This window comes from Mirounga leonina, unplaced genomic scaffold (genome assembly GCF_011800145.1).
Source record: "Mirounga leonina isolate KUSES-001 unplaced genomic scaffold, KU_Mleo_1.0 Mir_165, whole genome shotgun sequence".
Taxonomy (NCBI): Eukaryota; Metazoa; Chordata; class Mammalia; order Carnivora; family Phocidae; genus Mirounga; species Mirounga leonina.
In genome coordinates, this window is record NW_023270415.1 from 5,418,560 (window position 1) to 5,433,961 (window position 15,402).

Genomic DNA, 15,402 nt, shown 5'->3' on the forward strand with positions numbered 1-15,402 from the left:
CACTTTTTGATGTGCTATTTAACCTTTTCCTTCTCTCCATTCTCTTCCTTCTCCTCTTTCTTCATTTCAGGGAAGCCCAGGCCCATTTCTTAATTTCTATAGGACCAAGGACCAACAATTTAAGCTCCTTGAGCCTCAATTTTCTCCTCCAAAAACTTTTGACAATAATCCTGCTTTTCATGACTGTTAGGATAATGAGACATGACTGTTAGAATAATAAGATTATTCTTACTGAACTCAGTGTCCCTCTGCTACCTTCACAACGAGGACATTGAATACAGTCTATTTTTTCAAAATAATAACTAGCAAGTATCACAGTTCTCATTTATAAGATTCAGAAGAGGGTGATAAATACTGTCTATTTGTAGATTACTTCAGCACAGATGAAGGCACAAAGAAGGAGGGGTGAAAAGCTGTCTTACGGAGTTACAGTGCTGCAGAAGCACTTTTGTGTGAGTGTGTCCCCATCAGGTATAGTTTCCCCAAGCAATGAGTCACTCATGCTCAGATCACTATGACAATAAGCTTAAAAAATATTTTGTCGGGGTGCCTGAGTGGCTCAGTTGGTTAACCGTGGGACTCCTGATTTAGGCTCAGGTTGTGATCTCAGGGTATTGAGATCAAGCCCAGTGTGGGGCTCTGTGCTGGGTGTGGAGCCTGCTTAAGATTCTTTCTTTCCCTCTCCCTCTTCCCCTCCCCACAAGCTCGCAAGGGTGCACTCTCTCTAAGAAAACAATTTGTCAACTCAAACCTAGGGCAAGCACCTTGATTCTACGAACTCACTTAGCATTTTCAAAGTCCTCTTTTGTCATTCTTAGTGACACTGAATCTCCACAAAGCTTCTCGATTCCAGATTCCAGAATGCTTAGGTTGCAAACTGTAGCAGTAAAAGTCTGTACTGTCAGACCTCAATAAGTAAGCCATTCTGAAAAGAGCAGAAATCTAATCTAACCAAATCCATTTTCCCCATGAAATTGCTGGGAAATAAAACAGTGTCACAGGGGGCGCCTGGGTGGCTCAGTCGTTAAGCGTCTGCCTTCGGCTCAGGTCATGATCCCAGGGTCCTGGGATTGAGCCTCACATCCGGCTCCCTGCTCAGCGGGAAGCCTGCTTCTCCCTCTCAGACTCCCGCTGCTTCTGTTCCCTCTCTCGCTGTGTCTCTCAAATAAATAAATAAAATCTTAAAAAAAAAAACAAAAACACTGTCACAGATATATAAGCATTAGATAAGAACATACTCCAATTGAATCCATGAAGCTGCCAAGGTGAATCCAGATGTTTTTTGGAATTATGCAAAAAAAAATGAGATTGGAAATAAAGAAAATATTTGTTATGAGACCTCATTTTCTGGCTATCTGAGTGATAAGAGGTATAGCCAAGGAGGTTCTTGAAGTACTTACTAGACCTCCAAATGAGAGGAATGTCTCAGAATGTGAGTACATTGTTGACATTGTTGCCGAGGCCAAAAATTATAACCCAGTTAAAACAATACAAGAGACCTAAATGAAAACAAGAACCCACTTAATACAAATTTGCTTCATTACTACTCAGGACTGAATCAGTATGTCTGATATTGGAAGGAAGATTTCTGGTGATTGTTGATCATGGTCCACTTATAGCAGTCACAAGGGTGGGGACAGAAAGTCTAGGTCCCACCCTGCACATGACACTGAGATGCTCCCAAACAAGGTAGGTTTTATCCTAGTGGGATTCATCCAAGAATAGGAGCACAGTTATGCTTACTTTGTAAATATAGTCCTTCATGTGACATGAGACTTTAACTGAACCCCCCCATCAACAGATCTTCTAACTAGGATTGGGTTTTGGTGGTGTAGAGTGGGATATGCCATGATCCGGTCCACTATTGGACTAGCTGGGGATGAAGCAGTTTTATGAATGAGAGGGTATTCCCTTTCTCTAAAGCTGGCTTCTACAGAGTGGGATTGGATCACTAATCTTGATCTCATCGTGATTGTGCTTCTCAACAACTTCCACTGCTTCCTTACCTCCATTTCAGACCAGTTGTGCAGAATGATCAGTTAATGTGCATACTGACAGATTTCCAGATTATAAAAATAAACAGCAGTTAGGTGTAACTTCTGTTATTTTGCACAAGTCCAAAATGGCAGGGGGGAATGTGGTGGATGAAAGAGGTACATGTTTGCCCATCTGTGGTCATCACTTAAGGTAAATCAGCTTCTAATACTTTGCAGGTATTAGTTTTATAATGATCAGAGTCAAACATATATTATTTTTAGAAATGGTTCTTCTAAAATAGTGTTATGATAGATTAACTAAGACCATCCCTAAATACTCGAGGCAAATTTTGTAAAGCCAAGCAGAATAAAATGACTAAGACTAGAATGGCAGAATCGAATCAGAAACTGCTGTTGTGTGAATTCCCCCCCCCCCCACTTCTCTGTGATGGTGTGGGTGGTGGTGACACAGAGTCTGCCTTGGATCCTGGGGTATCCTCCAGGAACCCATCCCTGACCACTGTACGTAAGGTTGGCATTCCTTTATTTCTTCATTGTGTACCTGCTCGTGCTATTCCATTTGTCACTGTATTTATTTACCTGTCAGTGTCCTTACCAGACTGAGCATACATGTGGGGGAAGTTTGTCCCATTTGGTGCTGCTTCCCTGGGACCTATGTTACTTCTGGACATGGAGATGCCAGGGAAAGTGTGCTGAAGGAAGCAAGGAAGGAGGGAGGGAGTGAAGGAAGGAAGGAGGAAAGGAAAGGAAAAGGGAAGAGAGAGAGAGAGGGAGAGAAGGGAGGGGTGGGGGAAGGAAAGAAAGAAGGAAGGAGGGAGGGAAGAAGGAAGAAAGGAGGGGAAGGAGGGAGGGAAGAAGGGAGGAAGGAACGAAAGAAGGGGAATTGGAGAAACAACCCAATCTTGTGATCACTACTGTTTATGTCAACTTATGCTCTGAGATGTTAAAGCATATGCTAAAATCAAATTAGTTTTTCCCCCCAAAGTTTTTGTACTTCAAAAAGATGAAAAAGGTGGTGCACCCTTCCAAAGACAGTGGCTATTTTATTTCTTTAATCATAATCAACCGGCAAGTATCAACAATTGTCCCGACAAACAGCAAAGCAAAGTGAATCACTACTGTAACAATTAGGGTCACATTTGCAATGATATAGAGTCTAAATAGTGGAAGTTTCTGGCCATGAATTCTTTTGGACGACGCGAAATCATGGCTAATTAGACTAGGCCAGGTGGCTCAAACTAGGGATGATGAACCTGTGCAGTCACGACACCTGGCTACTCCAAAGATAACCAAACACACAAATGCATTTCCTTCACTTTGAGATTGATACAATTTAGACACCCATGATCCAAACCTCAGCCAATGGCTCTATATGTAGACAGGCTAGCATAGTTCCTTCATGAAACCAAGGAAAGGATTTTGACATGATTCTTACTCATCCCTGATTTGATTTCATTTTCTACCCTCTGGTTCAGAAAGAGTTAGTAAGCTGGCATTTCAGTGTTGAGTAATACACTGCACCTTACGGGCTGCTGTATCTGAAGGGATGTCTAATATAATCTCTCACGCCGTGCACACAATTGCAGCCCTGATGGGGATCCAATTCACTCAGTGACATCATTTTAGTCAAGTGACAGAAAAAGTTGGATTCATTTATCAGTTTCTGATGAAATTTAAGATCATCACTTTACCAAAATCTAAAACAAGGTACAGGATTAGGCATTATCTAAACAGGAGTATGAAAAGTAACGTAGGGGGAAAAAGCTAAGAATACTCTCCAATCATGCTCTGTCTTAAACTTAGTGATCGACATATTGAAACAATACCTCTTTCTCCTCCTCTGTCTTCCCATGAGTTTTGCTATAGTTGATAGGAGTATCCCAGCCCTCTTGATCACAGAGAGCCTGATAGAATGCTGCATTGACCAAAATGCTGCTTGTTTTGAATGGGGAAGAGGAAGGAGTTGAAATAGAAGTGTTAGAGGAAGTTAGGGGTGCAGCTTTGTCCAGGATTCGATTTTTTTTCAGGCTTAAGTCCAATGTGCCATTTTCATCCACTTCTATCTCGGCTCCCTGGTATACAATAGGAAACAGAAAAACATTTAAGCAGTTTGCAGTTACAGCCTAGCCATGTGGGGCTTTTAAGGGATAATTTTAAATGCAAGCTTTTATGTAAGTATATCTGATTTAAAATCTAGCTTTCTGATTTGCTTTGGTTAATGTTCAATTCTTAGGCAGACTTTTAAGAGCAGCACCATTAGTGAGCTTCGTGTTTCTGGGTTTAAACAAAGTAGAGTCTAATATAAATAAGATGTTCCAAATGCTAAATGTATTGGCTAACCCTGTTTTATATATTTTTTTTGAAGTTTAGCTTTAAATCTCCTTTTCTGGTTTGCAGAATTATCACTTTCAATTCATCACTTACAGCATTAACACTTGAGTTTATAAAAAGGCCCAGCACTACTTCCCAGCTCACCCCCCAATGCAGTATTAATCTAACGTGAATATATGCAAAAATAACCAGCTGCAAGAGAATTTTTACTGGAATACTAGATTAATACGAACGTGACCTTTTCCCCTGGGTTACTTGAACCAGAAAAGCTTTGTTAACGTGAGGGGTGGGGGCGGGGGCCGGAGGCAGACAGGGCAAACTGTTGTTGATTCCGGAAGCCTTCAGGTATCTGCGGCCATCAGGTCTGCTTGGAGGTAAGTTGTAGAGGGAAACTTGAGAATAAAGCTGGATTCTTTTCCAGACGCTTAGTATGAGACTTAAAACTCACTATACCTCACGGCGTTTCTCCTTGGGATACAGCTGGCTATCTTTTTGTTGTTGTTGTTGTTGTTGCTGTAGTTTAAGGTACAAGTCCCAACAACTGCCCGCGTGCTCTGGATCTTCCGAAGGATGCATGCCTAAGGATGGTCCCTGTGCTGTCGCCAATTGTGAACACTGCCATGCAGTAGGACTCCGAATGCGGGAAGACTCGCTTGTCTTTCTCCTAAGTGGGTCAGATAAATACCTCTCCGTATTTTCACTATCATCCATCAATTCACAATTAAATCTTGGACAACGTCTCAGCTCTTTTCCCTTTTGGCTGGCAAAGCCGGAGTCTCTTTGAGTACGTTAGCAAGATCCCTAACCCATATGGTAGCCAGTTACTTCCCCGGAGGGATTTATTTTAACTCCCCATTTACACTCTGCCTTTCCCCCTCCCCAACAGTTGCCGCTGAGGTGTGGGCCAGCGTAGTTGTGCTCCAAAGGCTCACTGCTTGCACCTGATTTGGAAAATGAGGCACCTCTTCTGTTTGCTTGTTTCACCTGCATAGTTCCTATTTTCAATCTCCCAGCCTCTGAGGTAGATATGCTTTGTTATATTTGTGGGAGGTAAATATACTTCTAGTATGTTTGCACTAAGATGCTTTGGCTATATCTTTCTGTCCTTTTTAGTAAATAGTTTAATCTCCTGGGATAGTTTTAAGCCCTGAATTTGACAGTACAGCTTATCCGGGATAATAACTTAGTAACCACAACATCTTATGCCATCTGTATAATATCAAATACGTTTTTATACCAGCATTAATAAACCTTAGTTACAAAACTCCAAGATATTAACCATATCAGTGCCATGTGCTCTCTCCGTGGTACAACAATGTATTCTGCTGTGAGCACATCAAAATAATTCTTGGCTTCATAGCTGATATGTAACTATAGCAATGAAACAGAGCTATAGTAATCAAGTTTAATGGCCAATGTAAAGTAAAATGCTAAATATTGTAGTTGCTGACATTTTTCATTAAAAAAAATTAAAAAAAAAACTTGGGTTAAGACTGCACAACCAACATTCACATAAAATTCCAGACCTCTGTGACAGATGGCTTAGGAAAAAGAAGCCATGTGACTGGGCTGCAGAGTTTTATAGTGCAAAACCCATAAATAGTGCAGATCCGATCTCCCTGAAAAAATATCAACTATTCCAAGACAACACCAATATATATTTTAGTTTTTGCAGAAAAAAATTCCAAATAGTAAACAAAAAAATTAGAGATTCTCGGAGTTGTTATGTTTTACATCTTGAGTAAGCACGAGCTGATTGGGGGAAAAAAAATCACTCCTAATGTTTAAAAGAGGCACTCTTGTATATCCTGCGCCCCAGCCGGCTGCTCTGAGCACCTGACTTGACAGGGAGAAAGCACGTTTGGGCAGCAGGGTACAGATGGGCTTTAAGTGAGCGCACAGATGCATTCAACAATTACACACAGTACCAGAGAAGGGTCCCTTTCTGCCCATAGATGGGTGGATCACACGTTTACTGCATGGATTTTTTATTCAGAGCCGTATCAATAGGCATCACTTCTGTCTGTGCTTGAAATTCCAAATGGCAGCACACAAAGGAGGGGGTGGTGGGAGAGGCCACAGGAGCAAGAGGGCATAACATTCAGCTGACATGGACCCCCACTGCTGACTTCTAGCATTCTGATTTCTAAAAGCGCCATTCGCTGTTCTGGATCCTTATTTTAGCCATTTAAATTTAAATTTAAAGGGGTTTTTTTTGAGGGTAGACGTAGGTCTAATACTATTCATGTACTTTCCAAGTTAGGACCAACATCAAGGACCATCACTTTCAGCCAATTTCGAGGTACCGATGCCATGTATGATGTATTTATTAATTAAATTATTGAGAAAGCACTTAACGTTTTCAAGCTTCCATATTTTGGGGGAAAGAAAATTGAAAAATATATTGTTCCTGCCCTCAAGGAGCTTATGTTATACGTAGAGGAGATTGTTAGTGAAAGGTAATTTAATAAATATGAATTATTATTCAACTGAAAGCTGAAATAATTATTTGTTATATAATCCTTATGTGGACCATAAAATGAGAAGTGATTCAGATGCCCCTCAACAGAGAAATGATTAATGAAATTATGCTACATCTATTTAATGGCACATTATGCAACCAGTAAAATGATAATTACGAGGATTATGTTACAACAAGGAAAAGACGTCTATTACGGAAAGCAGGAAACAACCTGGCATTCCTATTATACCTACAACCAGGGGAAAAGGGTAGAAATTTGTTTCCTGAAGAACAAAAGGGAAACACAGAAATTACTCTACTTGTATTTAAAAGATAGTCTTAAGGCCAGTCTCCAATAGTTTCCAGGCAAATGACAGCATGATTATGTTCTAACAATTAAAAATTACACATTCAAAGATGGTAATGAGAGAAAGATAACTTTGCCTTAAAGTTCTACTGTGAAAAGTGTTAACTTTCAAAACACAGATATAACAAGACACCACTGTTTTCTGTATTTGTCAGGTTTTCTATTAACACAAGAGGGGTCACCCGCCATCTTTTCCTTTTTGACTTGGATACTAGGAAGTGCAAAAATTAAGTGTCCCTCAGCTTAGGTTTCTGCTGTAATTAGCTTCTGGTTTTCATCCTCTGGCTTATGTTCTTTCACTTTTGCTTCAGGGTCCTTTGTTTGGGGAGTATCTTCTCTGTATTGAAAGCTATCTGAAATATGTTTTCAAAGTAGGCAGGGTATTAACAATAAAAAACGAAATTAAAGTATCTTATTCTTACCAAATAGTAATTGAGTATTAACACAGTTAAGTTCAGAGTGTAAACTTGTGAAATTTACTCAACATAAATAGAATGATGGAATTCAGGGGAGAAATCAGTGTCTGACATAAGGTATGAAATTAAAATTAAATTTATAACCATTTTCCAAAAATCTTTGAGACTTGGAACCAAAGTCAGTGAAAATTCTTAAGTTGGCCAGCAGTCTATATAAGACATGATGGTAAGATCTTTAAGAACATAAGAAGTTGGACAGGTATGAGTTAAAATTTTAGTTCCAACAGTTATAGCTGTGCCAGTTGGAGAAAATTATTTAATGTCCCCATACTACTATTTCTTCATCTGCTAAATGGGATGATACCTTCTTTACAGAGTTTCTGGAAGGATTAAAAAGAATTAATATAAGCAAAGTGCTTATTTACAGTGCCTGGCACATAGTAGGTGTTCAATAAATGACAACTTATAATAATAATAATAATAATAATAATAATAATAATAATAATTTGATTGGGTTTCCAAATGCCAAAAGACACATCCCTATGCTACCGTATGCAGAGGTAAAGAGAGAATTATTAAATATGTACACACAGATAAGTTGGTTTGTGATCTCCGACCCAAGTCTCTCATAACATTTCACTCAAAATATATGGTAGAATCTGACATGACATTAAAGTTACTGAAAAAGGGCTGCTTTTGGATTCTAACCCTCCCAAGAGCCATCAGGCTATTTCTGATATCAGGCAGCGAGGATGGTGACGTGTTCTCATGTTGTTTCTAGGCCTTATTCAAGCACAAAACAGACTTTGAACTTTAAACATTCCAAGCAAGTGTCAGTTTTTTGTTTTCTTTTAAGGCACACTGTGCATATGCCACTTTGTCTAAACAGGTGGGGAAAACACCAAAACAAACAACAGAATGCTTGGCAAGCAGAAGCGATCAGGATAAAGATAGACCATGTGCATGTTCCTACCTCTGCTGCTGAGGGTGGGAGGAAGGAAGGAAACGGGGAGTGTCTCCGACACGTGCTGGCATGTGCTCTCGGGGGCCGGAGGACAGCCTCAGCAAACTCAGCAAACCCAGGGTGCTCACTCTATGCCTGCCACCTGTTTCTACTGAATGCTGCGCTCATAACAGCAGCAACGGTGGCCAGACCGAAGGGGGGGGTGTTTGAGGTTGTGGCCCATGAACGTTTTACAAACTCATATTAGTTCCAAATTAAAACAAAGGACATTATTCCAATCTTAGAACCAATGAAAGTACTAGTTTCAAGGGAGGCTCATACTTCAGACAAATTACCCTTAACCATTGTGATATCCACTAATATTGATATTACTAATTTTTTCTTCTGACTTGACTCCTCAGAGATACTTAAAGCAACATACAGGTAATTTTGGTGGTGTAGATGTGCTGTGTACATGCTGGATTGTATTTTTTTTTAATTTTATTTTATTATGTTAGTCAACATTCACTATATCATTACTTTTTTTTATCATGTTATATTAATCCCCATACATTACATCATTAGTTTTTGATGTAGTGTTCCATGATTCATTGTTTGTGCATAACACCCAGTGCTCCATTCAGTACGTGCCCTTTAATACCCATCCCCCCACGCCCCTCCCTTCTAGAACCCTCAGTTTGTTTCTCAGGGTCCATAGTCTCTCATGGTTCGTCTCCTCTCCGATTTCCCCCCCTTCATTTTTCCCTTCCTGCTATCTTCTTTTTTTTTTTTTTTAACATATAATATTTTAACAAACGAATAATTCTTTTTCACATCTACTTTCAGGATATAATAGACTTGACTGAGTAGTGGTGGGCAATGTTAGCACTGATTTTCTCAACACGATGTTGGGAAAGAGTCCATGAAGGAAGTGCTTTAGTGTTGGGTAGACAGTCAGGTGGGGCTGGGAAACTTCAGAAGGAGAAGAACACTGTGGAATATCTCTATTGTCCTACATTGTTTTTAGACTGTGTAGGAACTCAGAGTTCTCTTGCCTCTCTGAAGACAGCCTCTGCTCCTATTATTTTCCATAAGAATAGGGATTTTGTAAATCATGAATTTAGATTTCCCACTAAACTCGGAGTCAGTTGTGAGCTTGCAGGTAGCACGAGAAAGATCTGTTTTAGCCCCAACAAGTGGGTATGGAGGCAATTTCAAGGTTAATGTCCTTTGGTTTGATTTTAAAAAGGTTGTGCCCACATGTGACAGCCTGACCTGTAATTTGTTCTCCTACTGGACTCTTTAAACAATGTCAGAGAAGCTCATTCCATCACAGAAAGGACTGCGTGGAGGCAGAAGGAAAATGAGAAATCTGCCCTCACCCAGATTCTGATCAAAGCCACCCATGCCTCCCCTGGACATTAGAAATGTCACCTCTGAAAATGTAGCTCTCTACCTGGAACAACCATTTCTTTTTTTCTGCTTCGCCCATAAGCTCCTTGAAGGCAGGGTCTGTGGCAGGGCAGTCCAAACCTCATAGACCATTTGGTGGGTACAGCTAAGAGTCCATCTGCCAGAATACCTCTCTATACATCAAAAAATGCTTCTATGCTCAGCTACAGAAGTCAAGAGTAGGGAAAATCTGTACATCTCTATATCCTTCTTTCTAAATAAGAAGCTCAAGAAAACTATGGATTTTGGCTAGCAGAAATAAACATACTAACCACCATGGAGGAAAAATCAAGTCATAGTGGATAGAGAATCAGGCTCGTATTCAACAGGGGAAGATCGTTTATATATAGCTAATCCTATATTAAGTGAAGGGCACAAAGTAAAGTGAAACACTGAATAGAAATGGCCTACATTGGCCACTGTTTGATCGGAGGCCATTTTTCAGGGTTAATTACTTTGGCTTTTTCTCACTTTTTGCTACAATGATTATTTTTTGTGGTTTTAGGAATTTATGAGGTTCTCTTTTATGTTTAGAACATAGGATCCAACTAGAACAGAATTCTGCAAATTGCTACAGTTGTGTGAGAATATGCGCCTGGAAGAAAGATTCTGCACAAAGCGACACTGTAGGGTGCCATATTTATCCTATTTTAAGCACCACTATGTCAAATGAGATCATTTTGGTAGGAAAATGGCTTTTTAAACTGCTAATGTAACAAACTCCTTCTAAGAGTCGATTGGTACTCTCTCTGTCTCTTCCATCCTCCTCATCATGTCCACGGTTTGGCTTCTGCAGTTAAGACTTGGTTGGCTGTATGGAGGCTGAGACCCACAGGGCAGTTCCTGTCACCCTGGGCGGGAGTATCCGCTCCATAGAGCAACTCTGGCACACGGCATGCTCCCAATAGGAGTGTGAGAATAGACGCAGAAGTCAATTATTAGGAATTTTGGAATGTGCCAACTTAACAGTCATGTTTGTGACCGGAAGGTATTCAAGAAATGAACAAAACATATATTGATAAGGGAAAATATCCTCAGTTTTTGGTCATCCTTGTTTGATTCATTGTTTGGCTCCAGCAACTACTAGAACATGGAGAATATAAAGGTTAAGGGCAGAATTCCGAAAAACAAAACAAAATAAATCTACCTGTGCAGATGGAAAGCACGCATTCCACAATCATTTGCTCAAATAATTTAAGCGGCGTTAATCATTATAATAGTGGTCCTTTTATTCTCAAAGGACAGCTTTAACAAACAAATAATATAAAGCCTAAGAAGGAAGATATTTTAGTGTTACTCCAACTAGCTGCCTATTAGAATGTCCCTTTAAAAAGGAGAAATGTATTCAGGTTTTAACAAAATGAATAAAAACAAACTAAAGTAACACTCTAAAGCACCCTAAATCATCTGCTGATGTAAATAATTTCTGACCTAAATTCCTTTGAATTTGGAGAGCTTGGAATTTTCTTTATAATTTTCAGAGGGTGCGTTTTTCTTTGTTTAAGAACCTCATTTGTTTAAAAATTGTTTTTGAGAGGTTTTTGGCCACCAACTCTTCCTGGGGTTTACTTGGCTCAGATTTGTCCAGAAGCTAATTCTGATTCTTCTGTCAAATGCTCCATGGCACCGCGTTCCCTGCTCTCCTGAAGGCCTGGCACAGCACAGGTGAGCAGCTGACCACACCAGGGATGGGGCTGCGCTTGCAGGAAAAAGAGAGCTATCTACTCTAATCGCCTGAGTTTCAGGGTTAGGGTTTAACCCAGGAGATCTCCCACTTACAGCAAGGGGAAAATCTCTTCTCCAGATAAGCCTGGGCACTTTATTTCAGCTGGCTTCAGCTGGCTTCAGCCATCTAGGTAGCAAAAGAATGTCTTTTCACTGAGCCCTTTGTGTAGATGGGAGTTACAGGCTCTGGAGGACTGTGGGAGCAGCTCTAACCTTCCCTCTTTGGATCTGAGGATCGCTGCTACTCTGTAGCCTGAAAAACCCCTCCTCCTCAAAAGGGGAGACATGGAGGATCTTTTTGTTGTTGTTGTCGTCAAGGTGTCAGAAACACAGATGTCTCCTTCTCGTTGTCAGTCAGGGAGGAGAGGTTTATCAGAGAAACGTGATTCATTTCAGGGGCCTTAGAAATGTGACATCTTCATAAACTTCACAGAATTTGATTTTGGATTTGAATGCCCTGAGTTCTCAAAAGTCTCCCTGAACCATCTCTTGTTAACTTAATGTATCCAGGTTTTACTCAGCGTCCTTTGAGAATACCACGGCATCTGAGACTATCTTGCCTTATACAAGAGTAATGTGTGCAATAATAAAATGTCCTGAGTCAATTTTGCAACTGTTTTACAAGTCACTGTGTAGTCAGACATTTCCTACCATCTTTGATTTGCAGACAGCAAAAAGCTTCCATTGTTCAGATTGATTTTTAATGGCAAGCCTCTTTCTTGTGTGCCAAAGTCCCCGACACAAAGGTGGGTTTGATGTCTATAAATCTCCCCAACCAGGCTCCATCACTCACTTCTCCCCAGCCTTTGGTATGCCGCCTTCAAGAACAACATTCCTTCACTCCTCCTTGAAGCCATGAAACTCATCCCTGTCCGTGATCCTCTGAGTCTCTCCCTAAGACGAGGAGGGGATGTGCTTTAGGGATGGGGAGCGGCAAGGTAGTGAATGTGGTTAGGAACATGAAAGGCAGTTTATTCTCACGGTTCAGTCACTGGCCCACCCTCCGGGCTCTTGGACTGGCCTACCTTGGCATGCAGACTCTGTGGTTTGTTGGAGAGGATATCTGCAGCTTCCCTGCAGCGGGTGGAAAGGTTCAGGATGGCAGCAGCTGCTGCTATGTGGGTGTCTTCACTACATTGACCGTAGCTATAAGAGTTGGCACGGCAAGGGCTCTGTGTGTGGGCGCCTGCACTAGGCAGTCGATTAGGAAATTTCCCTGGATTTGAAAAATGCTTTGCTGTTGAAGAGAGATTTGATTAGCAAATTGCATGTACGTGTTTTAGTCATTAAATAGATTTGTTTTAGAGATATAACTTCTTACATTAAAATATGTTAAGAATAAATTAAAACAGGATCCATTATCTATTGGTATGCTCAATGAAGGTTATTCAGATTGGTTTTCACAGAAGTTCACAGATCAGATGATGTGATGGCTGGGGAAGAATGTCTGTTCTCTTAATATTTTTTGTATTTCACTTCTTACGGTAAAAACCCTATAACTCATGTTATGGGGCAGGTGCACTGGCAGCATTTGTGGCAAAAATTATGGATTAAAATGACACTGGCAAAATCCCTCAGGGACTACAGAAGCTTAAGGCTTGTACATCTATTAACTGTGTATGTGTGAAGACCAGTTATCCCAGTAGAGGAAAAAAAAATGCACCCTTTTGACATTTGTTTTCACAGTAACAATTTATATTTAGACATAGAATTGCATTTTTATTATTTGATATGCAGGCTTGTTTTGTGCTTAAACCAGTAGAAGTTGTTCTTAATGTCCAACTAGATGAAACTAAATAAATGGCAGAGTCTTTTAATGAGCTAGCATTTTGCATATTTAGGTAGAGCATGATAAGTAAAGGACAGAGAAAATGTTCTCAGGGTGAGCAGAAAGGCAATTTAGTTATCAAGGCTGAGTTTCTGTTTTATGTTTCTGTTGTGGCATCAAGGTATTACTGAGAGAGAGAATTAACCATATTTCTCTTCACTCTGGGTGTTTGTAAACATCGCTCAAGGTTACGGGAGAAACACCCAAGATTTAAGTGGGATAATATAAAAGCATTTAGTTATTTATTTTGCTGCAAATATTCTTTATTTGATCATTGTTTTTCATGAAGTAATTTAAAACATTTAAAACATTACCAAATGTTATTCCTACAATTATAAAAATGTAAAAATGTCACTGAACGTTTGCATTTTTAAACAATATCGGTATTATATGAGTATACAGAATGCTCTTAACTAACTTCGCTTGAATTAAACATATATGTATATGTGTATGTATATGTGTATATTTTACGTATATATATAATAGAAAACATCGTGCATGTGTGTGTATATAATTTTTTTCCCGAATCTAACAGGTTGTCGATGTTATGTAGGCTGAGCCTTATTTTTAGAAAGAATAGATAAAATATCTTTTGGAGTATAATGTACATGTTGTTAATGGGCCAACTCCTTTCAAGTATGCTTATCACTGCTAGGTTTTATATAACATTCTAGTTCTTTGAAAGAAGTGACCAACATCACAGAATGAAGCCCATATTATGTGTTTCTAAGAGCACTCAGTCTAGGTCCGGAGGCATGAGATCAAAGGGATTCCATGGATTTGCATGTTGTGAAGAATCCATGGTCTATGGAGGACCCAAATTGGGGAATTATTTCACTTCTTTCCTTATCATACCATAATGCAAGATTCATGCCTGGGTTTATCCCAATGTTCACTTTCTTACCTTTTCATTAGACTATTCAAGGACTCTAAAATACTTGAAGAAATGTGTTAGTAAAAACACCAAGTTGTGTATATTATAGCATCTTTGAGTTATGATCTTCTATATGGATGTGTTACCAGTACAGTATTAACACATTTTAAATGATTCTATATTAATTCTTCAATATGTGGATAAACATCTCCAGAGTCACACATATTGCACCTATTGTAAAATCTTGATTTCTAAACTGTGAGTTTTTTCTGAGACTTTTCACTTTTTCTCTCTCTGTCTAAATGCTTTTGCTGATTTAAATACTACTTTAAGTAGTATTTCAATATTTTACCTGTTAAATTTCCATAATTTCAACATGAATCAAAATTACTGGATTGTGATGACTATTACAGTTTTCATTAATCCCAATCCTAGCTAAATGTGAATTAAATATTTCTTTAGAATTACAGTATTTCAATCCAACAATGGCATGATATTTGGAGAATAACCCATTAACTATTCACCATATTTAGTGTAACTTCATGTAAAATCAGTAATACTGATCAACTTATCATTGTTTTCCTTATTTTACTTCACTGTACAATATATTTTCTCTTCTCCCCACAGTAAATAATGTATTCTGTATTTGAGCACACCCCCAGCCCCAAAAACACATACAAAAGATGCATTTTTGGGAATAAGGATTAGAATTTGAGGCTTACATTCAGGAAATGGTGGTGTTTTTCGTCCTTGACTTGTTTGTATGAGGGGGCGTTTACCAAAAACCTGGGCATCGAAACTGGCATAATCGAATGGTACTTTTCCAAACTTCTCTTGTTCTTTTGACACCGTGGCTCTGGGAGAGGTGATGGCTTGTGATCGGAAATTGAATTCAATTTGTTTCACCAAGCTTGTCCTGAAGAAACAGGGGAGAGTTCAAAAGAACTATGGTGAGCATATTAGCATCAGAATTTAAAGCAGATCCGATGTGTCATGCCTGTCGGTACC

The 15,402-nt window shown here is 39.4% G+C and overlaps 1 protein-coding gene across 1 annotated transcript in view; it reads right to left on the reverse strand.

The window, feature by feature from the left end:
* Positions 1 to 15,402, reverse strand: part of ST18 (ST18 C2H2C-type zinc finger transcription factor) — a 111,328-nt gene that overhangs the window by 34,742 nt on the left and 61,184 nt on the right. The window contains exons 10-12 of the mRNA XM_035011141.1: positions 15,117 to 15,310; positions 12,718 to 12,929; positions 3,824 to 4,069 (exon numbers count right to left, since the gene is read on the reverse strand). Of these exons, the coding sequence (XP_034867032.1) occupies positions 3,824 to 4,069; positions 12,718 to 12,929; positions 15,117 to 15,310 (652 nt within the window). The remainder of the gene's footprint in view (positions 1 to 3,823; positions 4,070 to 12,717; positions 12,930 to 15,116; positions 15,311 to 15,402) is intronic.